Source organism: Corythoichthys intestinalis, chromosome 21 (genome assembly GCF_030265065.1).
Source record: "Corythoichthys intestinalis isolate RoL2023-P3 chromosome 21, ASM3026506v1, whole genome shotgun sequence".
NCBI lineage: Eukaryota > Metazoa > Chordata > Actinopteri > Syngnathiformes > Syngnathidae > Corythoichthys > Corythoichthys intestinalis.
The window spans coordinates 7,832,522-7,849,818 of record NC_080415.1 but is presented as its reverse complement, the minus strand read 5'-3'; the positions used below and the strand labels follow the sequence as shown (position 1 = coordinate 7,849,818).

Below are 17,297 nucleotides of genomic sequence, written 5' to 3'. Positions count from 1 at the left end.
AGTTATTTTCTCGTGTTCGCCGCAAATACAGTGGTCAGCCATCGGTACGCAAAAGCGTATGGAAGCCGTTGAGGGCCAGCGCGTATGTCTACGTCCAGTACGCATGCGCGCATGCGGACCACTTATGTGCACCCCTGGTTATTGAGAATCTCTTTAAACCTAAGCTTTCAAAAGCTTCAACAACAACTGAGCTCTAACTGAGGATTGAACACCAACAGTGTCAAGATGTGTATATATATAAATATATTTATATATGTTAATTTTATTGCTGACCTAACAACCTCACAAATGTTAAACTCGACTATGGTGCTACATTAAACTGGGTGCCTTCTATTTGTGTTTGTTTCCCCTCAGGCCAGCAACAGACCAGCCCCTCCCAACAAACCCCAGCCCTTCCCCCACTCGCAACATTCCCACGACCAACACCGCAACCCCAACAAGTGGAAACGCACGTCAGGTCCAAGCGACAGTGGGAGGGGCCAAACCAACCACTTTGCCGGCTAACCTGGATGAGTTTAAAGTAAGCCAAAAGATTTGGAATGCTATGGTGTATTTCTGTTTTGATTCATCTTGAGTCTGTTAATAGTTTTTATTATTATTAATAATTTATACATTTATTTATAATCATAAAAAATACAATAGTAATTAATCATATTAAATATGTATAAGAGATGTGTAAACGAAAATTTGGTGCCAAAAACCTTCGGCCTAAAATGGCGAAAATTAAATTTTTTGTTTTTCGTTAAAAGACCGAAAATTTACCACTGAATAGTATGAAGAACCGTAAAACACGCTGTCTCGCTAATGTCCCCAGTTTGGAAGTATTTTGAGGTATCAAAGAAACTTAAATTATTCAATAAAAGAAAAGAAAAGAAAGTTGTTTCATCACTTCTACACGAGCGTTCTGAAGTTGCTTTCCATTGATATCCAGTGTAACCAGTGTTGTCAATAACGGCGTTACAGTATAATGTAGGCCTGAACGATATTGGAAAAAACTATTGCTGTGATTTTTTGGGGGTTTGCGATATATTGCGATATTATATTGAGATATTAAAAAAATATTTAAGACATAAAGACATTTTTACTAAATGAATAGCTGTTTGGAAAGACTTGGATGACTCATCATGACCACAGTGTACAGTATTCGTTTTTTGCAGTTAATAGGGACCAGCCGCCGCGATAAGTGAAAAACCGCATTTTTTCCCGCAATTTCCAGAGCCCCTTGCCAGTCGCCGTTTAATCCGGCTGGGAGGCACTTCGCTCGGCTTCGGCTTCGCTAGAACTTGGCCCACTCGCTTGGCTCTTGATCGATTCCACTAGTTGCACAAGAAAACACTCATTCTTATTTTAAGGAGTAGGAGAGTTTGTAATAGCCTTGTAAAGAGCTTTACTAGTTTCGGCGAGAACTTAATATTTTTATGTTGCTGTTGTGAACAGTTCCACACAAACATACCTCGAGATATCATTTAGTGCAGCGACATTTTTCGAGTGTACCGAACTTTCAAGAAAGCGCATTTACCAAGGTTTCATCGGCCATGACGTGTGTGTCTATGTCCACCGAACAGAATGCTATGACGACGCTCACCTCAATGAGTTCCAATCCAAATTCCTTGCTCCTTGCTACGACTCAATTTTGTTTGACAGTGTCAGAGAAGCATTGATATTATATTATAGTTTGTATTAGCTTCACATTGGTAGCTTTTTCTAATGGCTTGTCTTGACTTGGCTACATGAAACCATCCGTGATATTGAAAACCAGTACATTGTAAAAGCTCCATTTTGAATTCTTCTCACTATGACTCGGAATCTGACTAGTGTTCCCTTGTTTCAGGTCGCCGAGTTGAAACAGGAACTAAAATTGCGCGGTTTGACAGTCTCCGGCACAAAGAACGATCTCCTCGAGAGGCTCCGCAACTACCAAGAGCAAAATGGCTTGAAAAATGGCGCGCTGCAACCCATTCATCAGAGCGCTGTGTCCGCAGCTAACGGCGCTCCTGCCACTGGCACTGACTACCAACAGGCCGAAGGAGGGTTCAAGGTAGCTTTGTCACCGTTGGCTCAGGGTCTTCCCGCTCGGGTCATGCGTTTCGGAAGCACCAGCTCCAGCCCGCCTGTGTCTCCTTCGCCATCTGAACGGTCGTTAGCAGGGCTAAGTCCAGATGAAACCAGCTGTAATGGAGACATGTTTGGAGAGATGGTGAGCTCTCCCCTTACTCAACTCACACTCCATCCCTCTCCTCAACACCCGTCCAATGTCTCCCCCATCCAACCCAAAGAAGAAGGCTTGCACACATGCAGCTTCCACAGGTCTTCACCTGGCTCAGTTAAGTCTTCGGAGCCTTTCTCTGTAGTACCTATGGACTCTTCCTCCATGGACAAAGACCAGATGCTGCAGGAGAAGGACAAACAGATTGAGGAGTTGACCCGGATGCTGAGGCAGAAACAGAGGCTGGTGGAGACCCTCAGGTCCCAACTGGAGCTGGGTAAGATTGCAGGAGGCGTGGCCTCTGAGCGGGACTGGAGTGACAAGAAACCTGTAGATGTTAAACACCAGAAAGTCATTAAAGCCTCAGCCGTTGAATCCCCCGTGCTTCTCAATGGCCTTTTGAAGGTGAAGGAAGAGCCTGAGACTGAAGAAGGAATGGTGGGAGTAGTGGAGGAGGCCCAAAGCAAAAAAATGGTCCAGCCCATGCAGTGCTCCCAGGAGACTCTCCTCAAACTGCAGCAGATTAACCGGCTGCAAGTCCAACAAGCAGAGCAGCTAAAGCAGAAGGTTTCAGAGCCTAAGTTGAATCCTCAAAAACAGACTGAGCACAAGAGGGAATCCCAAATCCTGCTTCAGCAACAGCAGCAACTTCAGCAGCTCATCATTCAGCAGACTCAGCAAAAACAGCTCCAAGTCCAGCACAAGTTTTCACAGCAGAAACAACTGCAACAAGCTCAAGGCAAGAAGAACCAAACGCAGCACAAGAACCCGGTTCAGATAAAGCAGGTTCGGGTGCAGATCCAAAACCAGACGGCGGCCAACGAGAAGCCTGCAGCCAATCAAAGCCAACAGAAGAAGCAGCTAAAGACACAGCAAAGGCAGGAGCAAAAACAGCAAGCCGGCGCCGCCACACAGCAGGTATACACACGCCATCAAAATTTCTGAAATCAAATTTATGACAAAGTGCTTTATTAAAAATCAAAATAAAGCACATGATAAATAAAAGGCAGGAAAGTACTACAGTTCTACCTCTACTTACAAAATCTCTGCAAATGTAATTTTCAGGTTACGACACACCTAAATGGGAAAATGTTGCCTCTTGTTATGAAAGAAATACAGTATGGGCGCTACTTGCAGCTTCCAGAGTTTACTGAACGTAACATATTGCATTTTATAGCTGCTCTGCCATTGGCTATTGCCTAGCATCTTCCTGGCATCCAATTGGCTAAGAGGGACCTCTACTGCAGTGTTTTTCAACCTTTTTTGAGCCGCAGTACACTTTTTTTCCATTAAAAAAATAAATATAAATTTTTGCCCCTGGCTGGGGTACGCCACTGGCAAAAAATGTCCAAAATGAATCTGTAGATTATATTAACAATAGAAAGTTGTGTATTGAGTAGGAAACAAAGCAAACACTAAAGACATTTTGTAATCATATTTTTACTCACTCAGTGTGACACCTGGGCGTCTGTAATGGAGTAGGTCTCACTGCATCCCTGTTGAAAGTTAATCACGCTATGTTCAGATCTAGCGTAAATCCAAATGAAAGATGGCTTTTGCTTTTTTCCTTACACCACAGACTCTCTGAGAGGAAATTCTTTCCTTCCTTTTGACCACCATTCAATAAATTTTGTCCAGTTCTGAGTTAGCGTCTTTTTAAAAACCTGTAACATCGCTTTCCTCATTAGAGGTGGGAATCTTGATTCGATTAAGATTCAGATGCTGATTCGAATATAAATCGATTATTGATGCATAAAGCTATTAGCTGCTTTTAATGTTTCGTACATTTGTTACAAAAATACAAAAATCCTTTCAGGCTTAAATAAAGTACTATTTCACTATTACACTCCTGTAACGAGTCACATGACATTTTGGAGGGAAAATGACAAGCAGTACTCAATTTGGACATTTAGGGATGTTTGTAGTTTCTATGCGGTGTACTCACTTTTGTTGCCAGGGGTTTAGATATTAATAGCTATATTTTGAGTTATTTTGGGAGGAAAATAAATGAACTCTATTATATAAACTTCACACACGCTACTTTTCGTTGTGTCAAAGTGTCATTTTGTCAGTGTTGTCCCATGAAAAGATATACTTAAATATCTGCAGAAATATGAGGGGTGTACTCACTTTTGTGATACACTGTATTTAAATAATTGGAATATGGTTATTTGTGAATTGTTCTCGAATCTTCAGCGGCCGAATCGTGAATAATCTAAGAATCGGAAATTTCGCACACCTTTAGTCCTCGTTATGGTTTCGCTAGCGAGCCGCTAGCCCTAGTGCCGCTCTTAATTCCTACGCATCACTGAACAAAGTAATTACAGGACAAAATAATGGAAACACCTTAAAAAAAGAAGAAAAAAAAAGAAAAAAAAACGAATTTATTATGGTGTAGGTCCGCCTTTTGCGGCAAGTACAGCCTCAATTCTCCGAGGTATTCATTCATACAACTTTTGAATTGTTTCCAAAGGAATTTGAAGCCATTCTTCAGTTAGAATACCCTTTAAAGCGGTGGAAATTAATATCTTATTTGAATCTCTAAAATTGACCATAAATGCTCAATAATGTTGAGGTCTGGGGATTGTTCCAGCCATATCAGATGCTCAACTTCATTAGAATGTTCCTCATGCCATTCTTTAACATTTATGTTCAATGATTATGATTCCAAAATGTTAGGTGTTTCTATTATTTTGTCCGACCCCTGGAGCTACCTATTGACACCAATTGATGGGTAAGAGTATTGCATGATTACCGACCATTACCACCAATTCACAATTTTACATCAGTTTGCTGAAAGGATTATTTTCCATGGCACAGCACAGTAGTTGAAAAAACACTGCTCTACTGTATGTGTACTGTATGTGTGTACTACCTAGCATCCTCTTCATTTGCCATGAGGTGTTACGACAGCTCTATGTGAGTGTATTTTATTCTTGACTCTATTCTTTTTCCTTTTTTACATTATGCACAACTCTCATTTTATCTTTATTGTGAAACAATCTAATTGTAACAAGTCTAATAGTAACGTGTATTTGTTACATGTTCTGTTGCATTTTCATGCTTTATAAAAGATTTATGTCTGAATTTTGGGGGCTTGGAACGGATTAGATCCAAGCATCCAAACAACTATACATATAAATCTTGTGATGTTGTTGTGTTTTGTTCCCCCTTAGGTGGCGCCAGTCTTTATCAACCAACAAAACGGCACTCAAATTCACACTCAGGCTATCTCATTGGACCTCCTTAAGGCCGGTGGTACTCTTGTCACAGATACCAATGGCAACCACTACTTGATCGCCCTCACCGGTAACACGGCGGACGGCCCGAACCGAGCGCCCTCGCAGGTCAAGAGCAACGGACGTGTCACACTGCAGGTACGGACAGGAATTCAAGGTGTACTATCGCGCTTGAATACACAAAGACCTTCACCTTCTCTGTCCCTACAGAGACTGCAGTCGACTCCAAACAAGTTGCCCAGCACTGACGGCCAATTGCAAGCACAAAAAGATAGCCAGAGTGTGAACCAGCCAATCAAAAAGGTACAATTACTGTCATATACAATCCATCAGTCTAACCTCCATCCATTTCTGTTTGATGTCCAGCAAGTAGTGTTTAACCAATACCATTTTTGGCTCCCCATTCTGATTCCACTACCAGGCTGTGTTGTATCGGTGAATGCCTTTATGGCACCAATAAGTTTTTTGAAAACAGAAAACATTTTTTCCCCCCTATAGAACTAAGTTACTGCATTGTCTCTTGAATGTAAAATAATTGCTATCATGGCTTGGGAAGACACTGCTATGGTTGACAATAAATGAATGAACTCCTCTAAAAACTGACACTTAAATGCTCAAAACTTATTTTGTTGTGTTTTGTTAAATTTAGTATCAGGCGTGATACTCGTATTAAGTCCTTGCCATTATACCACATTAGCTTAGCTCATGTGCTAATCACTGATGTTAGCAGAGAACACAAGTTTGCTAGCTTACTTTTTACTTTTTCCTAGCAAAGCTAATATCTTTATAGATAGGTCAAAGTCGGTGTTCATAAAACTTCAAATCCTGTCTGGTATTACCGTTTAACATGTACGTTTAGCTACAGTTTAATGTATAGGCGAATACATTGAAAATATGACTGCTAAATGAGCACATTCAACAACTTAACCAAAAAAACAAAAGAAAAACAAAACAAAAACGTCTTAACAGCCATTTTGCGAAAGGCAGCCAACGGTTGAAAACTGAATCTCAAAGAGTACATATTGTGCAGTATCGGCTTGTTATTTCTTAGTGCTAGCCGATATTGGTGCAGCAATACTAGCAAGCTTTTGGTTTCCCCCAATTTTCTCGGTGTTCTGCCAAAATGTGCTACACGGGCGAAATACAAGAGGCGAATTTGACACCCAAAGTACTACCGTTCGCTTTCAGCTTGTTTTGTTTAGATGCATACAGACAGAACATATTAAAGATGCCTTAAGAAAATACTTAAACATAGTAATATCAAATAAGAGTCGTTTAAATATGCTATGTGACTAATATGGTCAACAGATCAACAGTCTGCTTTAAAGCTACCACAAGAAAACACAATGATTAAAAGTATGAAAGGGAAACAAATGCAAAAAATTATTTGGAGACAGTGAAAAGGTAATAAAAGACTCTATTAAAGCACAAATAGTAAGGACTCGGCAGTTTAAACCGATGAGTGCATGTTATAAATAAATGGCAATATTTTATGTGTTTCTAATAACATTTTTTAGTAAAAGAGAATAATTGTGGCTTATTAGAGCCTACAAATCTAAGTCCGAGGTTCCCTTTGAGATTCAACTGATGTATGTATACTGTTAATTTCCTCCCAAAGTGTGAGAAACCTGAGCTGCACGTGGACACTAATAGGGTCCCTCCTGCCAGCTCTTGCGTCACGGCACCCCCAAACATGCAGCCTTTCTTCGACGACATGTCGGACAGCGAAAGCCAAAGCAATCCCAACACCTCTTTCAAGGTAGCGTCAGCGCGATCAACACTCACCACGCTTGTCTTCGTTTTCATCTCTACTCCCTGTTCTACTCCTCATTCATTGACTATTTCCTCATGTATCTCCTGTCGTCCTCTCCTCATTCCATTCTAGCAGAGAGAGCGAGTCTGTCCATCTTATGACCGACACACTCTGTTTACTCCTCCCTCTCCCAAACCCAACATCTTTCTTCCTACACAGCGCTCCAAAGTATGTCCTTTCTCTTTTACTAGCAATTCTATGTCTTCTGAATGTCTTTTTTAGTTTCCCTTGCTCACTTTTTTTGCAGGACTCATTAATCTTTTTTTGTTGTTGTGTTGTGATATTGTAGCAATGATACCGAGACTAGTATTATTAATCGTAATCAGAGGTGGGTAGAGTAGCCAAAAATTTGACTCAAGTAAGAATAGCGTTACTTCTAAATAATATTACTCAAGTATAAAAGTAGTCATCCAAAAATTTACTCAATTACAAGTAAAAAAGTTTGTTAAAACGAATACTCAAGTAATGAGTATTTTTTAATTGTTTTTTTTTTAAATAAGGTTTTGTTTTTTTGTTTTTTCAGCACAACTTCATCTTTTTGATCAGTTATTATTATTCTGTACTATAGCCTATTACATGACCGTATAATGCTAAAATATGACACAAAAATCATAAAATTCAGACCAGAACAACACTATCACCCATTACCCATCCAAAGAGCGTGAGTGCCCGCTAATGGAGAAAAAACAGTTAGCTCTGAATGGTATAGTAGAGTCATGTATTCATTATTGCGACATCTCATTGGTGAAACTGGTATACAGTGCTGGTTAAAAGTATTGGCACCCCTGCAATTCTGTCAGATAATGCTCAATTTCTCCCAGAAAATGATTGCAATTACAAATGCTTTGGTAGTAATATCTTCATTTATTTTGCTTGCAATAAAAAACACAAAAGAAAATGGAGAAAAAAAAATAATCATGATCATTTTACACAAAACTCCAAAAATCAGCCGGACAAAAGTATTGGCACCCTTTGAAACATAATGTGATGCTTTTCTAATTTGTGTAATTAACAGCACCTGTGGCACGCATAACAGGTGGTCGCAATAACTAAATCACACTTGCAGCCAGTTAACATGGATTAAATTTGACTCAACCTCTGCCCTGTGTCCTTGTTTGTACCGCATTGAGCATGGAGAAACGAAAGAAGACTAAAGAACTGTCTGAGGACTTGAGAAGCAAAAATTATAAGGAAGCATGGGCAATCTCAAGGCTACAAGTCCATCTCCAAAGACCTGAAAGTTCCTGTGTCTACCGTGCGCAGTGTCATCAATAAGTGTAAAGCCATTGATACTGTGACTGTGGCTAACCTCCCTAGATGTGGACGGAAAAGAAAAATTGACAGATTTCTATGAAATATTTTGTGGATGGTGGCTAAAGACCCTCGACTAACATCCAAACAAGTTCAGGCTGTCATGCAGTCCGAGGGTACAACAGTGTCAACCCGTACTATTCTTCAGCGTCTGAATGAAAAGGAACTCTATGGTAGGATACCCAGGAAGACCCCACTTCTGACCCAGTGAGATAAAAAAGCCAGGCTGGAGTTTGCCAAAATCTGAGAAAGCCAAAAACGTTTTAGAAGAATGTTCTCTGGTCAGATGAGACAAAAGTAGAGCTTTTTGGGAAAAGGCATCAAAGTAGAGTTTACAGGGGGAAAAAAACGAGACCTTCAAAGAAAAGAACACGGTCCCCACAGTCAAAGGTGGCGGAGGTTCCCTGATGTTTTGGGGTTGCTTTGCTGCCTCTGGCATTGGACTGCTCTACCATGTGCATAGCAATATGAAGTCTGAAGACTACCAACAAATTTTACAGCATAACGTAGTGCCCAGTGTGAGAAACCTGGGTCTCCCTCAGAAGTCAGGGGTCTTCCAGCAGGACAATGACCCAAAACACACTTCAAAAACACTAGAAAATGGTTTGAGAGAAAAGACTTCTAAAGTGGCCAGCAATGAGTCCAGATCTGAATCCCATAGAACACCTGTGGAGTGATCTGAAAATGGCACCCTTCAAATCTCAGAGACTTGGAGCAGTTGGCCAAAGAAGAATGGTCTAAAATTCCAGCAGAGCATTGTAAGAAACTCATTGATGGACACCGGAAGCGGTTGTTGGCAGTTATTTTGTCTAAATGTTGTGCCAATACTTTTGTCCAGCCCATTTTTGGAGTTTTGTGTGAAATGATAATGATTTTTTTTCATTCTCTTTTGTGTTTTTTTTCATTGTAAGCAAAATAAATGAAGATATTACCGTAATGGCCCGAATATAAGACTGTGTTTTATGCATTGAAATAAGACTGAAAAAGTGGGGGTAGTCTTATATTCGGAGTCTAGACATTATACCCATTCGCAACGCTAGATGGCGACAGATATCAATGAAGCAAATGCTGAACTTGACTCCCCAGGCCCAAGCGACCCCTTATGGTTAATGCAGTTATTGCAATTTTGTTGTTTTATCACAATAGATTGGTTTATTTACATTTCAAAAACCAAAAGCCATTCATTTACGAATGTGATTGCACTTTAGTTTACATATTTAAATGTTAATATATTAAGATTTGAATGAGGCAAAATAACATGCTTTTTCTCTCAAATATATTGTTATAATAATTTGTTTCAGACATACTGTAATTATTTTCTGTATAAAAATTAATTTGGTGTTCAAAAAGTCTTTTTTTCAAGCTTGAGTCTTAAAAAAGAGGGGGTCGTCTTATAATCAGGGCCGTCTTATATTCGGGCCAATACGGTACTACCAAAGCATTTGTAATTGCAATCATTTTCTGGGGGAAATTGAGCATTATCTGACAGAATTGCAGGGGTGCCAATACTTGGCCAGCAGCGTATATATTACAGCCGATACCATATAGCCGGGTTAGCGTCAGCATGTCACGTCACATGTGTGACACGGCCAAACACTGCTATGATGCAGGCTAACTACACATACAATAAGAAAATGCACACATTGTGAACATATGACGGAAACTGTGGCGCATTTTCAATGAAAACTAGTTTTTATCTCGTTGTTTTATTGTCTCGTCCTCGTCATGAAAAAAATGGTTCGGCTACAAAATATTTCTGTTATCGTCATCGTTGATGAAAACGACATTTGTGTGCACAGTTGACAAGTAATATGGTCTCCTCTCTTTACAGGGGAACAGCGTCAATTGTCAGCAGGTGGATGACCTCTTTGACATCCTTCTTAAGAGTGGAGGTACTACACTCGCACTCAAATTTCTATAGACCCTACTCACATGATGTCACAACCACGCCTCCGCGCCATATTGTCCGTCAGCTCATCGGGTTTAAGCATTACCGCTACGTAAATTCCTCCTATTATGGCGTGTTTTTCTGCTCGTTAACATTAATAATCAAAACGGTGAAGGCGTGTGTGGCAGTTGGTTGCAATAACAGAGAAGATAGACGGAGAGACTTGAAGTTATACCGTATTCCGAGAGACCCGGAGAGGAGAGCGAGATGGACTGCTGCAATTCGGCGAGAAAACTGGGCACCAAACGATCACTACAGATTATGTAGTAGGCATTTTATATCTGGTAAGATGCATTTAATATATATTTAGAGGGTTTTAGGCTGACAACCACATTTAAGATCATTGCGAGGCTAATCGCCGACAACATACAGTTTCAAATTCAAGATGCTTATTTCTTCCACCATAGCTGGTACCAAGTGAAAGAAGTTAAACAGGTGTGTCCAAACCTTTTGCAAAGGGGGCCAGATTTGGTGTGGTAAAAATGTGGGGGGCTACCTTGGCTGATTTACATAGAACAATATATTTAAACAAATTTTAGCAAGACCTTCTGTGTGTCACATTTGCTTTATAATTTTTTAAATTCATAATTTCAACAATCTCGTCTTTGTGGCGTTATTTCGACACTCGGGCTCATGCGAAATACTGCTGCTGTGAAATTAAACTAGCTTCAAGTTGCTATAATTTCTCGCTGCGTATCTTCCCTGCAATGTTGTCATACATGTCAGCGTGTCTTGTTTGGCAATATTGCGTCACATCGAACTCTTTGAAAACAGCGACTGTCTTCTAGCAAATGAGGCAGACACAGTTGTTGCGTGTTTTATTGAAGAAATAGTCCAATATCCACCTATCCTTGAAGCATCGGCCATCGCAGTCAACTTTTTTTTATTGATTGTCGCCATTTTAGAAAATTGCAAGTAAAGGGTCACACGGGGTAATGTTGCTTAGAGTGCTGCTCTTAAAGTTTTTCAAACTTTCGTGAGAAGAGGCTGATTTTGTGTGGACAAGATAGTTGTAAATATCAGGGTAGCAGATGTCAGGCAGAGAGGGCGAAGACAGTGGGTCGAAAAATATCGATTTAGGCATCAAATATGGATCTGGCGAATGTATAGACTGAAGCTTTTCCACATAACGCCTTTTATGCAACGCATCCAATGAGTTTGCAACGTCTGAAAGCACCGGGGCTTCCATGAATTGCACTATAAATTGCACGACAAATTGAAACCATTAAGAATACGGATAAACACTGACGGACAATATGGCGGCCGGATACAGCGACACGTCATTCTGTGACGTTGGTGAGTAGGGTCTATATTGTGCTACAGTTCAATTTGGTTCACTACAGTTCAAATTCCGAAGTAGCTTGTATTGTAGGCCCATTAAGTATTTTTTTGTTTTGTTTTCATATCTGACTCCTTTTGTTGCTTTTGAACAGAAATTGCAGGTTTTAAGGCCAACCCAGACCCGTCACTCGCCCCTCTGCACTCTGACCCACCCTCGCCGTCGTCCCCGCCGTCCCCTCTCCACCTCTCGCCTCCCACCCCGACCTGTCCCCTGATCTCACCTCCGGTCTCCCGGAGGGAGCAGTGTCCAGGCGGCGGTCGCATAGATGACTTCCTGGAGAGCTCGGCTCTGCTCGGCGTCGAACCGGGAAGCGGCCTGGCTCTCATCGACGATCTCCACAGCCAAATGCTGAGCACCGCAGGCCTCCTGGACCACCCGCCGTCCCCCATGGACACGTCCGACCTGGGCTTCTCCCCCCACTCGACGGGGCTGGACTTCGGGGACGCCGCCCTGGACAGTATGGACTGGCTGGACATCTCCATGGTGGGCAGCTCCGGAGGCGGATGCGGAACTGTAGGAGGCGGCGACGGGACAACCAGCTTGACGCCCTTGGCGCCGCACACGCCGCCGAGCGTATTTTCTGCTGACTTCCTGGACAGCACAGACCTGCTGCACTTGGAGTCGTGCCTGTAGCCGCAAATGGCGACGAGCTGCGTTCGGGCTCCGACTTGATACCTTCTTTATGCTGTCTTTTATCACTGCTGGGCTCTCTGGCGCACGCATACGGGAAGCTTTTTGAGCATTTATGATATCCTTTATTTACTATAGTTATGAAATCATATCTTTTTAAAAAGATGTCGCTGGTTAAGTCATGGAACTTAGAAAGGATATTGAATAAATACTGAACACGCTTCCCATTCACACACATGCACACAGCTCTTGGATTACTGGCTTTATTATGCACTTTGACCTGGGTTTCAAATAATTTGTATAGTTTATCAATTAGTGTTGCACCAATACGGCAGTAAAATGAGTACTACATTTCACGGCGATATGTACTTTCAAGTGAATTTAAACTAGTAGACGTTGAATCAATTTGAAGTAAGAGGGTGGCAGCAAATGAAAATTCGTCTAGCGCCGTCAATGGCAGCCAGTGAGGTAAAAAATAACATTCGTTGTTCTTCCAATTAGTTTTATCACTAATAGACGTCCAATCCATTTGAAGTAGGAGGGATGCAAGCATGCAAGTCTCCTGTACGTTGAATGGTGGCACCTCCTTCAAGATTTACGTAACCGCCTCAGAAGAATGATTTTACTCACACTTTTTGGGGGATTTTAAGAAAGGGTGAACATTGTTTCACTAGGCCTGGCGCCTGTTGACAACTCAGGTGTTTGGACGGTGTTTTGTGACAGTTGCTATTGGCACGAAGGAAGGAAGATCGCATTTTCTGCACTATAAGGCGCACCTAAAAGCCTTCAGTTGTCTCAAAAACGCCTTCTAATCTGATGCGCTTTATATATGGATTAATATTGGTTAATTATGGCATGTCTTTCTCTTTAGCGCAGCTCCATCTAGTGGATGTATAACAAAACCCCAATCAAGATGACTACTACTACTACTGCTACTTCTGCACCTTATAATGTGGTGCGGCCTACATATGAAAACGATTTTAAAATGGTCCATTTATTGAAGGTGCGGCAGAAACAGTACTTACTCTCGTGCTCGTATGGAACAGCATTTGTAAAGGTTTTTTTTAAACTTGTCACCTTCTGGATGAGGATTTGGAAACACTTGCAACTGACAATTTTTTTCTTCCCTTCACTTTTTTTCCTCCTTGCAACTATTTTCTTTCCTTTTTTCACTATTTTCCCTTTTCCTTCCCAGCTTTCGCTCCTTTCCCCCCCCTTTTTTTGCAACAAACTTGTCAAAGACTAGTATTTTGTAAAAAAAAAAAAAAATTGTTTTCTTTCCCTTTTCCCACCTGTATTTCCCCCCCTTTTTCTCTTTGCAACTGACTAACATTGCAGCCTTCTGGGTGGGATTTTGGAAAGAAACAACTGGCTTTTTTTTTTCTCCCCCCTTTTTTCCCCTATTATTTTTTCCCCTTATTCTTATCTGGTTTTCCTCCCTTTTTTCTTTTTTGCAACTGACAAACTTGTAAAAGACTAGAATTTAGAGGGGGAAAAGTAATTTGCATTTTTTCTTTTTTTTTCTTACTCATATTTTCCTTTTTCCACCTATTTTTTTCTACCAACTGACTAACATCACAACCTTCTTTCTGGATAAGAATTTGGAAAGAACTGGCTATTTTTTTTCTTTTTTCCCCTATTTTCTTTTTTCCCATTTCCTTCCAAGCTTCCCCCTACCTTTTTCTTTATGCAACTGATTAACTTGTCAAAGACAAGAGTTTTTGGGGGGTGGGGGGGAGCATTACCCCCCCCCCCCTTTTTTTTTCTTCTTCTTTTTTTTCTCCTTGCAACTGTCTTAACATTGGATCCTTCTGGATGAGAATGTGGAAAGAAACTCTTACAACTTACTATTTTTTTTTCTTTCTCTCTCCCTTTTTCCCTATTTTTTACCTTTTACTTCCAAGCCCCCCGCACCCCCCCCCCTTTCTTTTTTGCAACTAACCAACTTGTCAAAGACTGGAATTTGGGGTAGAAAACCAAAGTCAGTTGCATTACTTTCTTCTTTCTTTCCCTTTTCTTTTTTCTTTACTAGTGTTTTCCTTTTTCTACCTGTTTCACCTGCCTTTTTTCCCCTTGCAACTGACTAAAATCGCAGCCTTCTGGGTGAGAATTTCAACGAAACACTTGCACTTTTTCTCCCTTTTTCTTTGAGTACAGATCCCTGCTAATGTTGCCTTCAAAGGCTAATACAAAACAAGCACCTTGACGGAGCAATCATTACCGAATATAATTTAACTGTCATAATTTAGTTGCAGTAGGCCAACACTTAGAAATAATAATCTCCTGCATTAAATGATTCGGTAGATGACATGCATCCCTCACACTTCAAGTCGATTGGACGTATAGCGCCTTAAGTGGCAACCAATGAATTACAATTACGTTCAAGTAAGCATGCAGTAATTTAGTATTAAAAGAAAATTGTATTTTTTTTCCAAAAATCGTATCGGTACAGTATCAGCCGATAACGCAAAAATGGTATCGGTATAACATTAATATCGCTGAGCATATCAGTCATTTCAAGGAACGTGTTATTATCAGAACTTGTACTCCCTGATGTGTGTGAAGTGCGTGTGTCCGTGCCTCCTTAACTTTGCACTTGAGTCAATTTGATTGAAAAGGGAGGCGTGTGGGTCACCGGACGAATGTTGGGCAAAGCTGCCTTTTGTGTTACATGACTGGTCATCTGGCAACACTGAAGCCCACCCACACTTTGTCAAAAATATTACAGGCACAACCTTCATTGGTTGTCAGTTGCTGTTGAAACGAACCTTACCAGTGGCGACAGTTTTCATTGAAGCCTCGTCAGAGGGCGCGTATTATTGGTAACATTATGGTAGACCACTATTGCTGTATATGGGGTGTATAATATCAATTGTTCATATGGCTATTTTTTTTTTTTCTTTGCTGGTTGTTTAGTGGAGCTAGCCAGCTGGGGAAATAGGATAAGGCCAGGGACTCTTAAAAACTTGGACCTTGTCTTTAATTTTTTTTTTTTTTTTTTTAAGAATAAAGAAAAACAATGAAAAGTATTGTCGTCTTGTAATTTGAATGATTTGATTCTTTTTTTTTTTTTTTTTTAAACAAGAAGGACAATCAAGTTAACAGCACTAGCCAATGGTAAAATCTACTTATACAGTGATATGAAAAAGTATCTGAACCTTCAGGAATTTTTCACATTTCTGCATAAAATCACTATCAAATGTGATCTGATCTTTGTCAAAATCACACCGATGAAAAAAACTGCTATAACTAAAACCACCCAAACATAAATAGGTTTTCATTTTTTAATGAGGATAGTATGCAAACAATGACAGGAAGGGGAAGAAAAAGTAAGTGAACCATCACATTTAATATTTTGTGGCCCCGCCTTTGGCAGCAGTAACTTCAACCAGACACTTCCATTAGTTGCAGATAACTCTCGCACACCGATCAGGACTAATCTTAGCCCATTCTTCTCTATAAAACTGCTGTAGTTTTGTCGGATTCCTGGGATGTCTGGCACGAATTGCTGTCTTTAGGTCATGCCACCGCAACTCAATGGGGTTCAAGTCTGAACTTTGACTTGGCCTCTCCAGAAAGTGTATTTTGTTTTTCTGAAACCATTCTGAAGTTGATTTACTTCTTTGTTTTGGATCATTGTCTTGTTGCAGCATCCATCCTCTTTTTAGCTTCAACTGTCTGACAGCCGGCATCAGGTTTTCCTGCGAAACATCCTGATAAACTTTTGAATTCATTCTCCCATAATGATTGCATGTTGTCCAGGCCCTGAGGCAGCAAAATAGCCCCAAATCATGATGCTCCCTCCACCATGCTTAACGGTGGGGATGAGGTGTTGATGATGGTGAGCTGTTCCATTTTTCCTCCACACATGAGATTGTGTATTACTCCCAAACAATTCAACTTTGGTTTCATCAGTCCACAAAATATTTTGCAAAACGTCTGTGGAGTGTCCAAGTGCCTTTTTGCGAACATTAAACGAGAAACAATGTTTTTTTTTAGACAACAGTGGCTTCCTCCTTGGAGTCCTCCCATGAACACCATTCTTGGCCAGTTACAGTGGGGCAAATAAATATTTAGTCAACCACCAATTGTGCAAGTTGTCCCGCTTGAAAAGATTAGAGAGGCCTTTAATTGTCAACATGGGTAAACCTCAACCTTTGAGAGACAGAATTTGGAAAAAAACAGTAAATCGCATTGTTTGATTTTTAAAGAATTTATTTGCAAATCATGGTGGAAAATAAGTATTTGGTCAATACCAAAAGTTCATCTCAATACTTTGTTATGTACCCCTTGTTGGCAATAACGGAGGCCAAACGTTTTCTGTAACTCTTCACTCTTCGCTTGGTGTCAATAAATCAACTGTGGGAGCAATTATTAGAAAATGGAAGACATACAAGACCACTGATAATCTCCCTCGGTCTGGGACTCCATGCAAGATCTCACCCCGAGGCGTCAAAATGATAACAAGAACGGTGAGCAAAAATCCCAGAAGCACACAGGGGGACCTAGTGAATGACCTACAGAGACACAATGCGCCGCCAGGGACTCAAATCCTGCACTGCCAGACGTGTACCCCTGCTGAAGCCAGTACATGTCCAGGCCCGTCTGCCATTCACTAGAGAGCATTTGGATGATCCAGAAGAGGACTGGGAGAATGTATTATGGTCAGATGAAACCAAAATAGAACTTTTTGGTAGAAACACAGGTTCTCGTGTTTGGAGGAGAAAGAATACTGAATTGCATCCGAGGAACACCATACCCACTTTCAAGCAGGGGGGTGGAAACATCATGCTTTGGGGTTGTTTTCT

The 17,297-nt window shown here is 40.8% G+C and overlaps 1 protein-coding gene across 6 annotated transcripts in view; it reads left to right on the top strand.

Annotated features, from left to right (window-relative positions):
* mrtfab (myocardin related transcription factor Ab) overlaps window positions 1-15,509 on the top strand; it is an 85,814-nt gene extending 70,305 nt beyond the window's left edge. For 5 of the 6 annotated variants that reach the window (XM_057825523.1, XM_057825524.1, XM_057825522.1 and 2 more), the window contains 8 exons: window positions 355-520; window positions 1,832-3,124; window positions 5,383-5,583; window positions 5,656-5,748; window positions 7,064-7,204; window positions 7,331-7,426; window positions 10,401-10,461; window positions 11,951-15,509. In XM_057825523.1, coding sequence (XP_057681506.1) covers window positions 355-520; window positions 1,832-3,124; window positions 5,383-5,583; window positions 5,656-5,748; window positions 7,064-7,204; window positions 7,331-7,426; window positions 10,401-10,461; window positions 11,951-12,492 — 2,593 coding nt within the window. In that variant the 3' untranslated portion in view covers window positions 12,493-15,509. The remainder of the gene's footprint in view (window positions 1-354; window positions 521-1,831; window positions 3,125-5,382; window positions 5,584-5,655; window positions 5,749-7,063; window positions 7,205-7,330; window positions 7,427-10,400; window positions 10,462-11,950) is intronic. The other variant, XM_057825525.1, reaches the window with a different exon arrangement.
* Window positions 15,510-17,297: the final 1,788 nt, after the last annotated feature.